The sequence below is a fragment of the Xenia sp. Carnegie-2017 genome, unplaced genomic scaffold (genome assembly GCF_021976095.1).
Source record: "Xenia sp. Carnegie-2017 unplaced genomic scaffold, XeniaSp_v1 HiC_scaffold_25, whole genome shotgun sequence".
In the NCBI taxonomy this organism is placed as follows: Eukaryota; Metazoa; Cnidaria; class Anthozoa; order Malacalcyonacea; family Xeniidae; genus Xenia; species Xenia sp. Carnegie-2017.
In genome coordinates, this window is record NW_025813488.1 from 8624528 (window position 1) to 8639549 (window position 15022).

Here is a 15022-nt window from a genome sequence, read left to right on the forward strand (position 1 = left end):
TAGTCGTACTCTAGCTAAAACTCCCTATTATAAATTATAAAGCTACCTTCTTTATATTGCTCAGATTGGCTCAGATATTATGCCAGTAGATATGGGCGAAATTTTTGAATCTTACAGGGGGGGAGACATCTCTAATTGAAATCTGTTGAACCATTCTTTGAACTTTCAACCATACACATTCGTACCATCGATTCGGACAGTAAAGTGTAATTTTTGATTACCTAAACAATAACTGTCCACAAGGTTTGACAGGCTATGAATAATGCATAAAATATCCGTTCGGTGTGCTTCTTTGCTTTCAATTGCAATTGCCGTGAGTGTTGATGTGCTTGCGGCTATTAAGAGCGACGAAAAATCGCCACGTATTGCGATTATCGGAGGAGGAATAGCCGGATCTGCCTCTGCGTATTTTTTGCGTGAATTATTTGGAAAAACAGCACACATTGCTGTCTTCGAGAAGAGTGATCGCATCGGAGGTAGATTATCCACCCTGACTTGCTTCGGAGAGAGGTTTGAATCAGGGGGGAGCATCATTCATCCAGACAACTTGTACATGAGAAGATTTGCAGAATTGTTGGGTGAGTTCATTTTGATGCACTTCAAATAATATAAACGCAAACAACCAATTATATCTCATAACTGCAAAGCTATAACACTGTCAAAATTGACATTTTCATTAGACTATCAAAAATTGCTATGATTACTCTCTTCAATATTTTAGGTCTTGAGAAGAGAAGTGTTTCCGGAGGTCGCTTCTCACTTTTTGATGGCAAGAGCATTAGATTTTCAACATCTCCTACGGAATGGGAAACATCACTTCGATTATTTTGGCGTTATGGATGGAGCACTGTTCGAATGAGTTGGGCGACGGATGATTTACTTCACAAATTCAAGAATATATATTCCATACAAGGAAACAACAATGCCTTTCAAACAGTTGAAGATTTGCTGCAAGCTATAACTGGTGATAATACATTTTACAGACTCACACAGATTACCTTGCGGGAATATTTGGTTGAGCAGGGTCTCTCAAAGGATCTCATTGATGAATTGATAACAGCGGTGACAAGAATAAATTATGGTCAAAACACAGAGATTAGTGCTTTGGCAGGTATCTGTTTGGATATCTATGTATTTATACATTTTGTAGAAGTCTCACTCTTGGTGTGAAAAATATCTTGAAATATCTTCACTGGCCTTGCATAAACAAATTGTTTAGTCATAATTGATTCACATTTTGAAATCTTCTACAAAGTATAAAGTCATAAACATGAACTCATTTGACTAGCAAATGTGAAATCATAGGACAAATGTGAAGTCATTGGACTAGCAAATGTGAAATCATTGGACTAGCAAATGTGAAATCATAGGACTAGAAAATGTGAAATCATAGGACTAGCAAATGTGAAATCATAGGACTAGCAAATGTGAAATCATAGGACTAGCAAATGTGAAATCATAGGACTAGCAAATGTGAAATCATTGGACTAGCAAATGTGAAATCATAGGACTAGCAAATGTGAAATCATAGGACTAGCAAATGTGAAATCATTGGACTAGCAAATGTGAAATCATAGGACTAGCAAATGTGACACCATAGGACTAGCAAATGTGAAGTCATTGGACTAGCAAATGTGAAATCATTGGACTAGCAAATGTGAAACCTTTGGACTAGCAAATGTGAAATCATTGGACTAGCAAATGTGAAATCATAGGACTAGCAAATGTGAAATCATAGGACTAGCAAATGTGAAATCATTGGACTAGCAAATGTGAAATCATAGGACTAGCAAATGTGAAACCTTTAGACTAGCAAATGTGAAATCATAGGACTAGCAAATGTGAAACCATAGGACTAGCAAATGTGAAATCATTGGACTAGCAAATGTGAAATCATTGGACTAGCAAATGTGAAGTCATTGGACTAGCAAATGTTAAATCATTGGACTAGCAAATGTGAAATCATAGGACTAGCAAATGTGAAATCATAGGACTAGCAAATGTGAAATCATAGGACTAGCAAATGTGAAATCATAGGACTAGCAAATGTGAAATCATAGGACTAGCAAATGTGAAATCATTGGACGAGCAAATGTGAAATCATAGGACTAGCAAATGTGAAATCATAGGACTAGCAAATGTGAAATCATAGGACTAGCAAATGTGAAATCATAGGACTAGCAAATGTGAAACCTTTAGACTAGCAAATGTGAAATCATAGGACTAGCAAATGTGAAACCATAGGACTAGCAAATGTGAAATCATTGGACTAGCAAATGTGAAATCATTGGAGTAGCAAATGTGAAATCATAGGACTAGCAAATGTGAAATCATTGGGCAATCATGCCGTAAAGATCTACACACATAAAAATGTAACTGTCCGAAGATCTAACCATGTAAAGATTTTATCACTCATGTAACCAAATATCAACCACCTACTAACCACATAAAGATGCAACCTCCCATTCCAGTGACATAACCACATAAAGATGGAGACACCCATTCAAAAGACCTAATCACATGAAAATATTACCATCCATTTAAAAGACCTAACCACAAGAAAATGTTACCATCCATTTAAAAGACCTAACCACAAGAAAATGTTACCATCCATTAAAAAGACCTAACCACAAGACAATGTTACCATCCATTAAAAAGACCTAACCACAAGAAAATGTTACCATCCTTTAAAAAGACCTAAGCACAAGAAAATGTTACCATCCATTTAAAAGACCTAAGCACAAGAAAATGTTACCATCCATTTAAAAGACCTAAGCACAGGAAAATGTTACCATCCATTTAAAAGACCTAACATCAAGAAAATGTTACCATCCATTAAAAAGACCTAACCACAAGAAAATGTCAGCATCTATTAAAAAGACCTAACCACAAGAAAATGTTAGCATCCATTTAAAAGACCTAACCACAAGAAAATGTTACCATCCATTTCAAAGACCTAACCACAAGAAAATGTTACCATCCATTTAAAAGACATAACGACAAGAAAATGTTACCATCCATTAAAATTACCTAACATCAAGAAAATGTTACCATCCTTTAAAAAGACCTAACGACAAGAAAATGTTACCATCCATTAAAAAGACCTAACGACAAGAAATTGTTAGCATCCATTTAAAAGACCTAACCACATGAAAATGTTACCATCCATTAAAAAGACCTAACATTAAGAAAATGTTACCATCCATTAAAAAGACCTAACGACAAGAAAATGTTAGCATCCATTTAAAAGACCTAACCACATGAAAATGTTACCATCCATTAAAAAGACCTAACATTAAGAAAATGTTACCATCCATTTAAAAGACCTCAACACATGAAAATGTACAATCATGCTAAATGCCTATATAATGTACAAAACTACAAAACACAATTTTTTAAGGCTCCACTTGCATGTTAGTCAAAGAGACTATTGAAAATGACCATATTGTCTTATGGTTTAGGTATGATAGCCATTGCTGGTGTTGCATTCAAACTTTGGGCTGTCGAAGGTGGTAACTGGAAGGTGTGCGATGGTTTGCTCAATGTCACTCATGTTGTTGTTAACAAGAACGTGCAGATCATTGATATTATCAAAGAGCAGAACCCTGCTGACATTCAAAAACCTGTGTATTATCTGCGTAGTGTGAATGCTGTGATAGATGTCCCATTTGATGTCGTGATAATGGCATTTCCACTGGAGATTCGTGAAAATTACGTCACGTGCAACGAGTGCGAGAATTGGCCCGTGAGACGTGATTTGCCGACATTTCACGTGACTGTTGCAACGTTTGTTAATGGTACTCCAAGTACCGACGTTTTTCAAACTCCTTCAAATACGTATGGAACAATGGAAGAACCTGACATATTTTTCAAGTGAGTTGAACGTGATTATTCAACACTTCATCAAGCAAATATAAAACAAATTCCGAAGAAACAGAATGAGGATTCTGTCTGAGGATGACTTTGAAATAAAGTCGAAAATTTACAGTTTACTTCTCGTCTTGTTTTGATTCATATTTTGCAATCTCAAGATGTCTTGTTTCTTCGGAATTTGTTTTATATTATACTTCTTTAAATTGTCGGCTGGTCATGGTTTTTTTCATCAAGCAAATGAGTTCATATTTTGTATCGTCTAAAGACTTCTCCACTTCCCGAGTGTTCATTCTCAACTACATTTGCACTCTTATTCACATTTATTCTGACATATATAGTTTTCCACATCTTTTTATTTGTACCCTAAAACCTTCGCCTACAAGCCCTTTTTCATGGGCTTGTACTGGGCTATAGGATGTAGGCTTTTCTGTCAAACGAGAGGAGTGTCGTGTTCGTGGTGGTCTCAATCTGGAAAGGGACAATGAATGGGGGAGGAGGGGGGTTATAGACGGAGATTTACGGTATTGCATAAATTTAAGTAACTTTTTGTTTGCATTTTCTCTCAGTTCAATTGGCAAGCAGTCGTCTGTTGACAAAGAAAGAAAAGACATTAAAAGTGGAAACATCAGCGTATGGAAAATATTCAGTAGAACACCATTGACAGACGAGCAGAAACAATGGCTTTTTCATAATCATACAGAATGCAACGAAGTGCAATGGCTAGCTTATCCGCATTACACAGTGCCCCAAAAGTTTTTGTCTTTTATCCTTGACCATGGTGTGTTTTATGCGAATGCAATTGAATGGGCAGCAAGTGCAATGGAAATGTCTTGTTTGGCTGCGAAGAACGTCGCGTTATTGACTGAAAGATATCTCAACTTGACAAAACCACGTTCTCGCGAAGGAAATCAGCACGAGGAACTTTGATTGTCATAATCTAGTGATGTTTTACGAAAACATGCATGTATGTAAAGTAGCAATGGCGGAATTTCATTTCTGGAGGAGCGAGGGGAGCGCGTCGCAAATTTTAGACGATTTTTTTGAAACTCACGGACAAACGCCAAATGAAAAAAGATTTCACAAACACAACACACCATACGGTTAAAAAATAGGTTGCTTGGTCTGGTGTTGACTGATACATAGAAGTCAGTTATATGTTCAGTTCATGGTTGAATTTCGACGTATTTCTATAATCAATTGGGATTGATGGAGGATTTCCTGCCTTTTCTAGGGCAGCCGTTTAGACATATCCAGGACATGACAAGAAAACAGCTTGAAGATGTTCACGTTTGCGTATGAATTGCCGAGAGGAAGTGCCTTTAAGCAACAACATTTCGCGCGAATTTCGGTATATTCAATTGCTTTTACTATTTCGACTAAAAGGAAAATTTCCGACAAATCGCCGATTTTAAGGAATCCGAGCGTTGGGCGCAGCTGACGCACAACTTCACCGATATTTCCGCGGATGTAAAGTGGTACGAATAAGAATGTAGGATACTAGGAACGTGTACCAGTAAAAAAAGATAAGTCAGAAGTTTCGAGTTTTCAATGATAAAAAAGTTAAATAAATTCAATAACTGTATCACGCATTTGGACACATAAGGCTCGTATTAACTAAATCTATTGGTCATCCTCGGTAGCCTACCAATTTGCGTTAGTACGTCGTTGATGCGCGCAATCTTTTCATTTTTTTCATCAATTTCCTTTTGACACGACTCTTTACTCTTTAAGGTAGTCTTTAGTTCTGTTTGCAGTCTCGTAAATTCGTTTTTGTGGTGCTCCTTTAACAAATCTATGGCATGCTCCGTCTTTTTTTGTAAGACTTCAAACTCTGAACGCGTCTCGCTCTCCGTCTTCTCAGCAGCTGAAAAAGAAAACAATGTGATCTAATAGGAAGTATGAAACAATTACTTAATCCTTTACGTGATAGGATCGCTTGCTGATCTAAGCACGGGTATTGACCAATCAGAGCACGCGTTATCTAGATAGTGGAAAGTTACATCGGTGTAAAACATACAGTTGAAATTTAGTTTTAAAATGAAAAACATTTTATGAAATTGGTATCATGCCTTGTATAGCTATATGATTTTTCGGAAAGTAGCAGAAAAAAATTGCAGTTCAGAACAACAGCGGGAAACGGATTCGCGAAAAACAATTGCCCAACATAAAATTCTAAGAATAGCCCATTTTTAAGAGGTTATAACTAATTAAAAGTAGCGTTTCGTCTTTATACAAGACATCTTCACAATGAAAATTAAAAGGGTCAAGATGTGTGTTTATATGTAGCGCTTAATATGTAAATCTTTGTATATATATAAACGCACACCTCGACCATTTTAATGACTAGTCAGAGGATGTTTTGAGTAAAGACAAAACGTTATTTTCAACTTTCAATTATTAATCTCTGACAAAATTGCAGTTAACGGTTTAAAATCGTAGTGGGAACTAGCTGCGCTAATTCCTTAATCTTTTTTATTCCAACGCAACAGCTCAAACATCCTGGTCTGTAGATATTGCAAAATGTCGAGGGGGGGAGGGAGGAGGAATCTGGTACTTTTTAAGTGCGCTTAGATTCTTTTGACCACTGTTTGCAGTTAGCTTAGGATACTTGCAGGTAGCGCGGCTACATAAGATTTCAACATTTGAACTCATGCTAAATAGTTGTCTCAGTTCCAGTTGTTCTCCCGGTAATCATTTTTAATTTGGAGTTGCCTTTAAAATGAGAAACAAAAAACCTTATTTATTTACACGAGCTGGCTATAACGGTCATTCCGTGACGTTCGTTAAGCAGAGCATCGTATTGATTCCATCTTACAACAGGAAAAATATCAAACCATACACAAATGACGGATGCATAAAAATAGATAGAACCACCTTGCATTTTGTTTGTTAACTGGCGAACAGCATCGGTTTTTTCCTTCTTTTCTTTCAGTAAAAATTGTATAAGAGTGTTCTGTTCCGCACCAAGCCTCAATTCCGCAAAATTTTTCTCGCCTAAAAAAATGTTCGCGTTTTAATCGATCAATTTTCCCGAAATTTCGTCTTGATATTTGTACCTAAAATATAATTGAACAAATCTTCAACATTATCTGTTTTCGAAAGATCACGTGGGCCAGAGTTCTTGTTCTCAGATTTGTTGTAGTGAGCGGTGTTCGCCTCTTGTGCCGGAACTTGTGCATGCGCGTTAAATTCTTGATGTTGATGGATCGTTATCTGCGATTGGCCATAGGTGGGTGTGACGCTTATCTTTGTTTGAGGTAAATGAGTTGAACGCAAGGCTTCATCTGCAATAAATGAACACATGGTGCTTTTGTCAATGAACACGTTTATTTTGAATCTACGCTAAACGTCATAGAATTTGAAAGTTCTTCAAAACACTAAGCATACTTCAGCAAGAATACATCACGTGTGTTCTAGTGGGAAAACTAGATAGGACAGTGACGCGAGTGGGTTGTACAACGTGTTAAAGTGCATACATCACCCGCCCTCATACAAATAATCTATGTGAAAGTGGACGATTTTAAGAACATTTGCAAAATATTTTATCACACGAAAATTCGATCTTTCTTGAGTTTTTGGGCCTCAACATTGGTTTTTCGTGTTTGACCGTGAGGTGCTGTGACCGAAACTAGTTCACCAGACGTGACGTACATTGGAGAACTCGCTGCTTTTCAACGCCGTAGAAATATATTGTTAACTCAATAATAAAGTGCACGATTCAACACAAGTTTAATAAAAATAAAGTCCTTGACTTTGCAACAAATATCTCTATGTTTCTACAGCGGTGAAAACCAACGTGTTCTCCAGTGTACGTCACGTCCGATGAACTAGTCCCAGTTACAGCACCTCACGGACAAACACTAAGTAAGCCAACTTTGAGGCCGAAAAAGTCAACGAAGATCAAATTTTCGTCTTATAAAATAAATTGCAAATGTTCTTAAAATCGTCCACTTTATCTAAATAGATTATTTCCCTGAGGGTGGTATAGGCACTTTAATTGTGAATATTTCATCATAATTACATCATTTCCTACCTATAATCACAACGTTCTCATTGAAAGCTCTTCTCTCTGAGATGGGAACGTGATGCTCACTCGATTGATAGGTCGGTTTGAATAAAAGGTAATCATTGTTATTTCTTTGCGTCATGGCATCGGGCCTGAGTACCGGTAAACGTGGGACGCGTGCTCGAGTCGTATTCGATGATACTGCAGATAACGTGGCCGGTGAAACATTGAAGACAGTGTGACTAGCCCTGTCTTGTCGATGCGGAAAGGTGTTCACAGCTACCATAGTTTCAGCGGTTCTTACAGGCGCGGGTTGCCGATAAATCTGTGACTGCAAGCTCGATATGTTAGGTGCTGCCTGAACTGGAGCCCTTGGCTGAGTAAATTTTGGGTCAAACTGCTGAAATAAGGATGGCAGTGGAACACGAGTGAACGATACGGTTGAGTTTACAGTCGGAGAACAACTTTTGGTCGTAAACATTGGCCTTGTGGTAATACTTTGAGCAGTCGATGAAGTTCCAACCAACAAATGCTGAAGCTGTCTGGCATGCAGAACATTTGCAGGCACATCTTTACATTTATAGGAACGCCATGGCGATAGGTGCGAGGACGAGGTGGGTACGGTCGTCAAGTTTTGCTTGAAACTTCTATCAATTCCAGTTGAAGTACACGTTTGTACAGTGTTTTTAGAAGGTTGAGCAACAAACCTTAATGGAGCGAAAGTACGGCCTGTAACGCTCGCAGAAATTAATCCTTGGTTTGCGGAAATGTCCGCTCGATTTACGTCAACAGTTGCTTGTTGCGCATATCTGGTGCCCACATTAGGTGACACGATCTGGGGTGAATTATTCCCAAGTTGGTGGCCTACCAAAAACTGAACATATTGTCCGTAAGGTCCGATAACTATTGGATGATTTCCTATGTTGGTGTTTATAATGGGACGAGTGGATAAATTAGGAAGACTTTGGACAACTGATGTTTGCGACGATGACACACTGTTAGAGAAATGTTTTAACTGAGACGGAGCGGTAGACAAGACAGCACGGATCTGTTCGTTAAAGACGGAAGTCGTGAAGGCAGCATTTGATGGGATAGGTAAATGATTGTTGGTAATATTACTTGGGTCGGTTGATGTTGCAGACAAGCTAGATGCAATGTTTCTTGGCAGTGGTACGGAACTAGAAATTCTTTCTTGAAACTCTTTGCCAACGCCATATTGTGGTACATTAAAAATCCTCTTTTGTCCTTGGGAATCAACAGTGTTATTGCTACCGTCACATGGAGCGTAGAATGACTTCTCTAATACAGCTATGTGAGAGAGTTTCGTCGTTGGAATCGAAACTTCGCGACGCTCAGATTTAAGTAAGGTTGACAAGACTGTTCCAGGCATAGTGGACTTCTTATTCCCATCTTCAACAGCAGGAATAGCACGACTTGGTTCAAACAAAGAGGAGGATGACCTAACTATGTTTTCACGGAGAGTACCCGGAAATTCACAATTAAGTGGAGCGCTTACATTGTCATCCCTAAGACTTGTTTGTTTTATTAAGATTTCAGCAGCTTTGCGTAAACTTACTAGCGGCGACGACGAATTGTTTACACTGACGTTCGAAGTATTTTTGTACATAGTTTCTTCGTGTCCACGTGACGTACTTGGGTCATCCCTTTCGTCGACTAAAGACACTTCCCGAACGTTTAAGTTCGTTAAGGAAGTGCTTCTTGGACAAGTGTTAGGAAATACTTCACTAATTACAACACTTTCATTGTCATAATCGATACCACAACTTCTTTGCTTTTTTAAGAGTTCAGACTTTTTGTTTTGGTTTACTGACGGTGAAAATAACGTATTCACATTGCCGTCGGAAGAGTCCTTGTAATCAGGCTTATTTGAAATACACGAATCACCTTTTTCCTCTATTAAAGAGATTTCCTGAACGTTTGAGTTCGTCGCCGTTGTGTTTCTTGGACAAGTGTCCAGAAATTCTTCGCTGAATTTCCTTGAAAACATTTCTCTAGCGTTCAAGTTTGTTGTCGAAGTGTTTCGTGGACACGTGTCCAGAAACTCTTCACTAAATTGAACGTGTTCGTTGTCATCAGCAATAACACGATTTGTTTCCTTCGTCAAGAGTTCCGTAGTTTTGTCCGTGCTTGCTGAAGGTGTAGACAACATGTTTGCATCGACGTTCGAAGGTTTCTCTTGATCGCTTCTTTCATGCTCATTTGACCTTCTTGGATTATCTCCTTCATCTACTAAAGACATTTCCTGAACGTTTGAGTTTGTTGTTGTTCTTGTCGCCGTCGGCCTGGATTGCCGATTATCATCGTCTATTGTCTTACCATCAGTACACTGATTATTACTGCACTGGAAAATCTTTGAGGTACAAGAACTCTTTCCTGTCAAACTTACTTCTGGTAAACAATCGTTGACTCCTACAGCTGATGCGGCCGATTTATCTTCCTCGTCACGAGCAGCTGAATCCAAGCTGGATAAACAATCAGAGGGGTCTGAAGTCCGATTTGCTTTTTCCGCTCTTCTTCGAAGGTTTGCAACGACATTTTCAAGTTTTTTGTTGGATCTTTGTGTTTCCGAGCGATCCAAGCTCGAATTCTCGACTGATGAAAATGAACCAGGGGGGGGGATATATTCGCCTTCTTCCATGGCCAATAAAGATGATTCATTATTCGAGGGAGTAGTAACTGCTAGCTCTGTTTCTTTCTTCACAGTAATTAAATCTTCCTTGTCCGAGTCGCCGATTGTCTTTCTCTCGAGTGAATTGTGTTTTCCAGATGCAAACTTTGATGGTGAGGTGGTGGATGCCTTTTCAATAACAACCGTCAAGTTCATTTGCTTCGATTGCAAGAGATCCTCGTGCTTTCTTTCGTGTATTGTTACAGACCGTTCATCACACGATTGTGATGTGAATTTGGAAAGTTTACCAGGCGAACTACTCGTTCCCTCATCATACATTCTTGAAAAAGATGCATTTTCACTCGACGTTTCTTTATCAAGCACTGATGAGTTTGTCGTCAAAGTTCTTGATGATGAAATTAGCGAGGTGTCATTGCAGGAGGAATTTGAAATTGCACCAGAAACTACAGGAGCAATTTTTACCGTGGCGGAACTCTTCCTCGCTTGGTTTTTAACGGACGTACATTTCGTAATATTCAACGGAATTTCAAGTTTAGGATAGATTTTTCTTTCTTTTCCTTCATCCGTGAAAAATTTGACTTTCTTTTTGCAAGTCCCTTCATCTGTTGAAGACTTTCGTTTCGACTCCGAATTCATCTGCGCCTCCGTCTTTCCTTCGCACGATTTTTCATTTATTGCTGGCGAAGTCGTTTTAAGGGAAGGGGTTAACATCATATCCACTCTATTGTGATCATCCGTCATCGAAAACAAACTGTCATCAGACACGTCCTGGTTTGTTTTTTCAACGTTGCAATTGGAGTCGGTCAAGACTTCTTCCTCTAATAAAAAAATAGTGTCGATATTGGATTCAATTTTTGCTCTTTGCATAAGATTCTTTATTGAGTCGTAGTCCTTTTTATCATCGTCTTCATTACTTGATATAGAAATAAGGTCAACATCTCCGATGTCATCGGCATGTTCTTCCTCGTCCGTCAATAGCTCAAGAACATCTGCTGCATCCGCTTCTCTCGCTATGTCGATTGGTTTTTGTCCTTCGGCATTGATCAAAGTAAAGTCCGCATCCATCTGCCCAAGAACGTCAATTATCTCAGCACCTCTGTCGTGCTTTGCCAAAATATGCATGATGGTATCACCATCGACATTACGATAGTTCAACAACTCTTGGTCGACATCTGCAGTCATGTCCACAAGTATCTTCAACATCTCAGTGTATGTCATTTTGAAAAGTGGGTCATTCACCAATGGTCTCTCCACCAAGACCTTGGCAGCAACATGAATGGGCAAGTCTCGGTTGTCATTTTTCACCGACAAAAGGTCTTTCAAAATGTTTACTATTTTCTTGAATCTCTTAGGGATGTCGTGACATTTTTCCCTCAATGGGGTATACCCGCAAATCATCAAACGATGCAATGCTGTTTCACTTCTTCGTCCATGTTTCTTCATTAGGTCCACTCCATTCCTCACGCACCATTTGAGTACCTTGGTTTTACCAAGGACCGTTGCCCAGTGAATGAGAGGGTACCGGTACTCACAATTGATATCTTCTATTGGATCATCAACCTTCCAACCTTCTTTCAGGTATTGTTGAGCTCTTTTACAAAACTTTTTGAAGCCATGGTCATTATGACTATTCAAGATCGCAACCAGAAGTCTGTGATGATCTCCAGCATTGGGGCAGTTATTCTCACAAAATGGTGGACACCGTTCATATGCAATAAAATCCTTTGCAGATGTCATTTCCTAAAATATGTTCACTTCTTTGAAAAAAATTCAATCATTTTTCAACATTAATATCAATATTCACCATTAATACTTTAATATATATCTGTTTGATGCTATAACCAGCCCTGGGGATTCTTGAAATCAATATTCATATTTAGCATTTCCTGATTCAATTTAGAAGATATTTTTATCAAAACTTCATTGAAGTTTTAACAGATTTATGAGGAATGGGGAGCAAGTAGGGAATAATTTACTTTAAATATATATTACAAATAATTTGTTACAAGCAAAACTAACACCATGCCTCGAAATACAAAGAGTGAAGGTTATAAAACTGCAAATGAGTCATGGATGGCAACAAATAAACTAGATTTTAACAAAGGGAAGTCATGATTAATCCTCTGATACTCAACCATCCATTAAAAGTACATTTGTTGCTAATGAGATTATCATTCAAACCCAGAGTGCAAGTGATAAGGGGGTGTTATTGGATAATACTCAACCTGAAAATAAAACAGCAAATTTAGGCTATCTTATATCTGCTTTTTCTAAATCAGAATTGTTGCTAAAACCAAGAATTTTTCAACTGAATCTAAGTGAAATTTTCATTCATGCTTTCATGACAAATATCCTACATGCTGTAACTCTTTTCTTTATGATTTACTGACTAGTTGATTCAAAGACTTCCATATGAACAAAACTCAGCAGCTTTGACCAGATTTTGTAAATGTGATCATGTTATACACTTCAGACAGACCTTCATCAACTAGCACTCAATAAAATAATCGTAATTATGATGTGAATTAAATTGTGATGTGAATTCTTTTTGGTAGTTTACTGAAAGACATGCTACAGCTTTATAGTCTTTACATCCTCTGTTTACTCTCAAGCAAATTACTTTGTGTTCTCAAAATAGCTTCTGTTTTGTGAAAAAGCACATCTTATGACACCGGAAAATCTAAAACATTGAATATTTTTAAAATGCATTCAGCTGTGTGTTGGAGAGAGGGCTGGCAGGTCGCAGTATACCCTTGGTCAACATTCTAAGTAGTGGTAATCTAAGTAGTGGTAATATACATTAGAAGTACCCCATATTTCAAATTTTTATATATATAACATCAGCAGGCTTTATATATAGTTATCTTTTTTATAATGTATATTGCACTGAAGATGGCATTTTGTAAATGTCGAAAGATTTTTGCTATTAAAAAATCGTCGCTGTTATTAAATGTTTTTTAAATTTGTCGTTGCTCAGAAATTATGATATTAATGTCTAACGCAAGTACATAGCATACAAAGACAGTCTATTTCAAAGACTATTCATAGTATAATAGTTGGACTAGAGCATATATTTCAAATTTAACACCTTTCATGTCATAACTCAAGCGAGGGCAAAGCAAAATATATCACAAAACAGTTTGTCAGTACACTAATGTTTAAATGCTAACGTGAAAGTAAAGTTAACGTCAATCAAATATATAATTTCTCGGTGAGTGTGTGCGTGCGTAGTGTTCTATATAATGTAAAGCATGGTCATGGTGCAATTTCTTGGCTTAACAAAAGAGATAAGTTGTTTTGTGTAATCTTCGTGCGTCGCATTAATTTAAAAGTAAAACAGTATTTGTGTCATTGATTTCACGATGCAAAGACATTTCGCTGCGAGGAAGGAAAAATATTCAAACGAACACAATACTGTGCAATATAAAGATCAATAGATATTATATTACATTGCAATATATAAAATATAATGGAGCAAATATCACTAAAACCATCTAAACAAGCTGCTACGACTGCGACATTCCTCTGTACTTCGAAGTAGTCGAAATTATCGAGTATCGATTTAAGAGAAAGGGCCACTTTACTTGAAAGCCCGCCAACATCGTGAAAAAAATAACCGACCACCATGCATGTGTTGAACGGCTTTCGTAGCAAGAAGAAGTGCAGATTTAACCGAAGCAGGCACAAAGTAGTGGCTGAAATGTTAGATTGCGTGGGTTAAAGAGAAGTTCCAATATTTAACGGTCCAATAATCGAGCATCGTGCCTCGTGCAGCTCTAACATGTATAGTGGACAACACAAACTACACCATACCTGGTCAAAGAAATGCCCGATGTCAAAAATCCTGTGATAATTATACTGTTTATTTGAAAAGTGACGCAAATCGCGATATTGCTACGTCCAAAAATCAAAATATTCAAATTCATACAATGCCAAACACAGGAATGCGTACATGGAAGCACACGCGTGGCAGCCGCGCTCTGTGATGTGTGATATTAAATGAGTATGACGTCAGAAACAAGCGTGCCAACGCAGTTTGTCATTGACCTCCTCGACCTCAGTTTCGTAAAAAGTGTGCAGTTTTGCGTAAGTAGGTAAATCCGTTTTGTCTTCGATGATGAGCACATGTTTGCCATCGCATTGCAAAGCTATTCTGCTTTTGAAATTCTTTTGTTCCGATCATAGCAAAACATCGAATTAATTGAGGGTACTAATAAGAAATTATGAGTAAATCCTCAATGTGACAATTGGTGCCACAATCGCCATTCGCTGTGGTCACAAATTCTGCGGTGTGTAAAATAATTGTTACTACTTTAACAATCAACAAGAATCGGATTGCGATTTGCGAACCTGTCGTTTCGGAGGTTTATTGTCTTGGGTCGTTTGCACGAGGTCAAGGCGCTGGGTTATGGAGCAACATGAGAAGATAGAAGTTTGTAGTAGAAATGATGTATATTGTTACCTTGCAACCGACGTCTTGAGTGAGAAATCTT

General features: G+C 37.9%; 2 protein-coding genes and 1 long non-coding RNA gene across 6 annotated transcripts; 1 reads left to right on the forward strand and 2 right to left on the reverse strand.

Moving 5' to 3' along the window:
* The first annotated feature begins 82 nt into the window (after positions 1-82).
* LOC124452467 (prenylcysteine oxidase-like) lies at positions 83-5936 on the forward strand. The gene is made up of 4 exons (XM_047003023.1): positions 83-578; positions 722-1111; positions 3462-3873; positions 4440-5936. The coding sequence occupies exons 1-4, from the start codon at positions 263-265 to the stop codon at positions 4798-4800; spliced, it is 1479 nt and encodes a 492-aa protein (XP_046858979.1). The 5' UTR covers positions 83-262; the 3' UTR covers positions 4801-5936.
* LOC124452478 lies at positions 192-1067 on the reverse strand. The gene is made up of 2 exons (XR_006950792.1): positions 999-1067; positions 192-796 (listed from the first exon to the last, which is right to left on the reverse strand). It is a non-coding gene; the product is annotated as an uncharacterized LOC124452478 (long non-coding RNA).
* LOC124452462 lies at positions 5409-14620 on the reverse strand. 4 transcript variants are annotated; one of them, XM_047003008.1, is made up of 6 exons: positions 14343-14620; positions 12334-14224; positions 7907-12269; positions 6930-7157; positions 6748-6867; positions 5409-5737 (listed from the first exon to the last, which is right to left on the reverse strand). In XM_047003008.1, exons 2-6 carry the CDS (start codon positions 12334-12336, stop codon positions 5484-5486), a joined length of 4968 nt encoding a protein of 1655 aa, XP_046858964.1. In that variant the 5' UTR covers positions 12337-14224; positions 14343-14620; the 3' UTR covers positions 5409-5483. The 4 variants fall into 4 exon arrangements, with proteins under 4 accessions (XP_046858964.1, XP_046858965.1, XP_046858963.1 ...); XM_047003009.1 differs by lacking the exon at positions 12334-14224; XM_047003007.1 differs by lacking the exon at positions 14343-14620 and having other exon boundaries at positions 12334-14336.
* Between the last annotated feature and the right edge of the window lie 402 nt (positions 14621-15022).

Bases quoted from the DNA above. Each gene is read 5' to 3' on its own strand.
- LOC124452467 (XM_047003023.1), top strand. From the start codon at position 263: ATGCATAAAATATCCGTTCGGTGTGCTTCTTTGCTTTCAATTGCAATT. The intron at 1,112-3,461 runs GTATCTGTTTGG...CTTATGGTTTAG, and splicing joins AGAGATTAGTGCTTTGGCAG to GTATGATAGCCATTGCTGGT. The intron at 3,874-4,439 runs GTGAGTTGAACG...ATTTTCTCTCAG, and splicing joins GAACCTGACATATTTTTCAA to TTCAATTGGCAAGCAGTCGT.
- LOC124452462 (XM_047003008.1), bottom strand. The intron at 7,158-7,906 runs GTAGGAAATGAT...CATTTATTGCAG, and splicing joins TGAGAACGTTGTGATTATAG to ATGAAGCCTTGCGTTCAACT. The intron at 5,738-6,747 runs GTGGTTCTATCT...TTTCTTTTTCAG, and splicing joins GTTAACAAACAAAATGCAAG to CTGCTGAGAAGACGGAGAGC.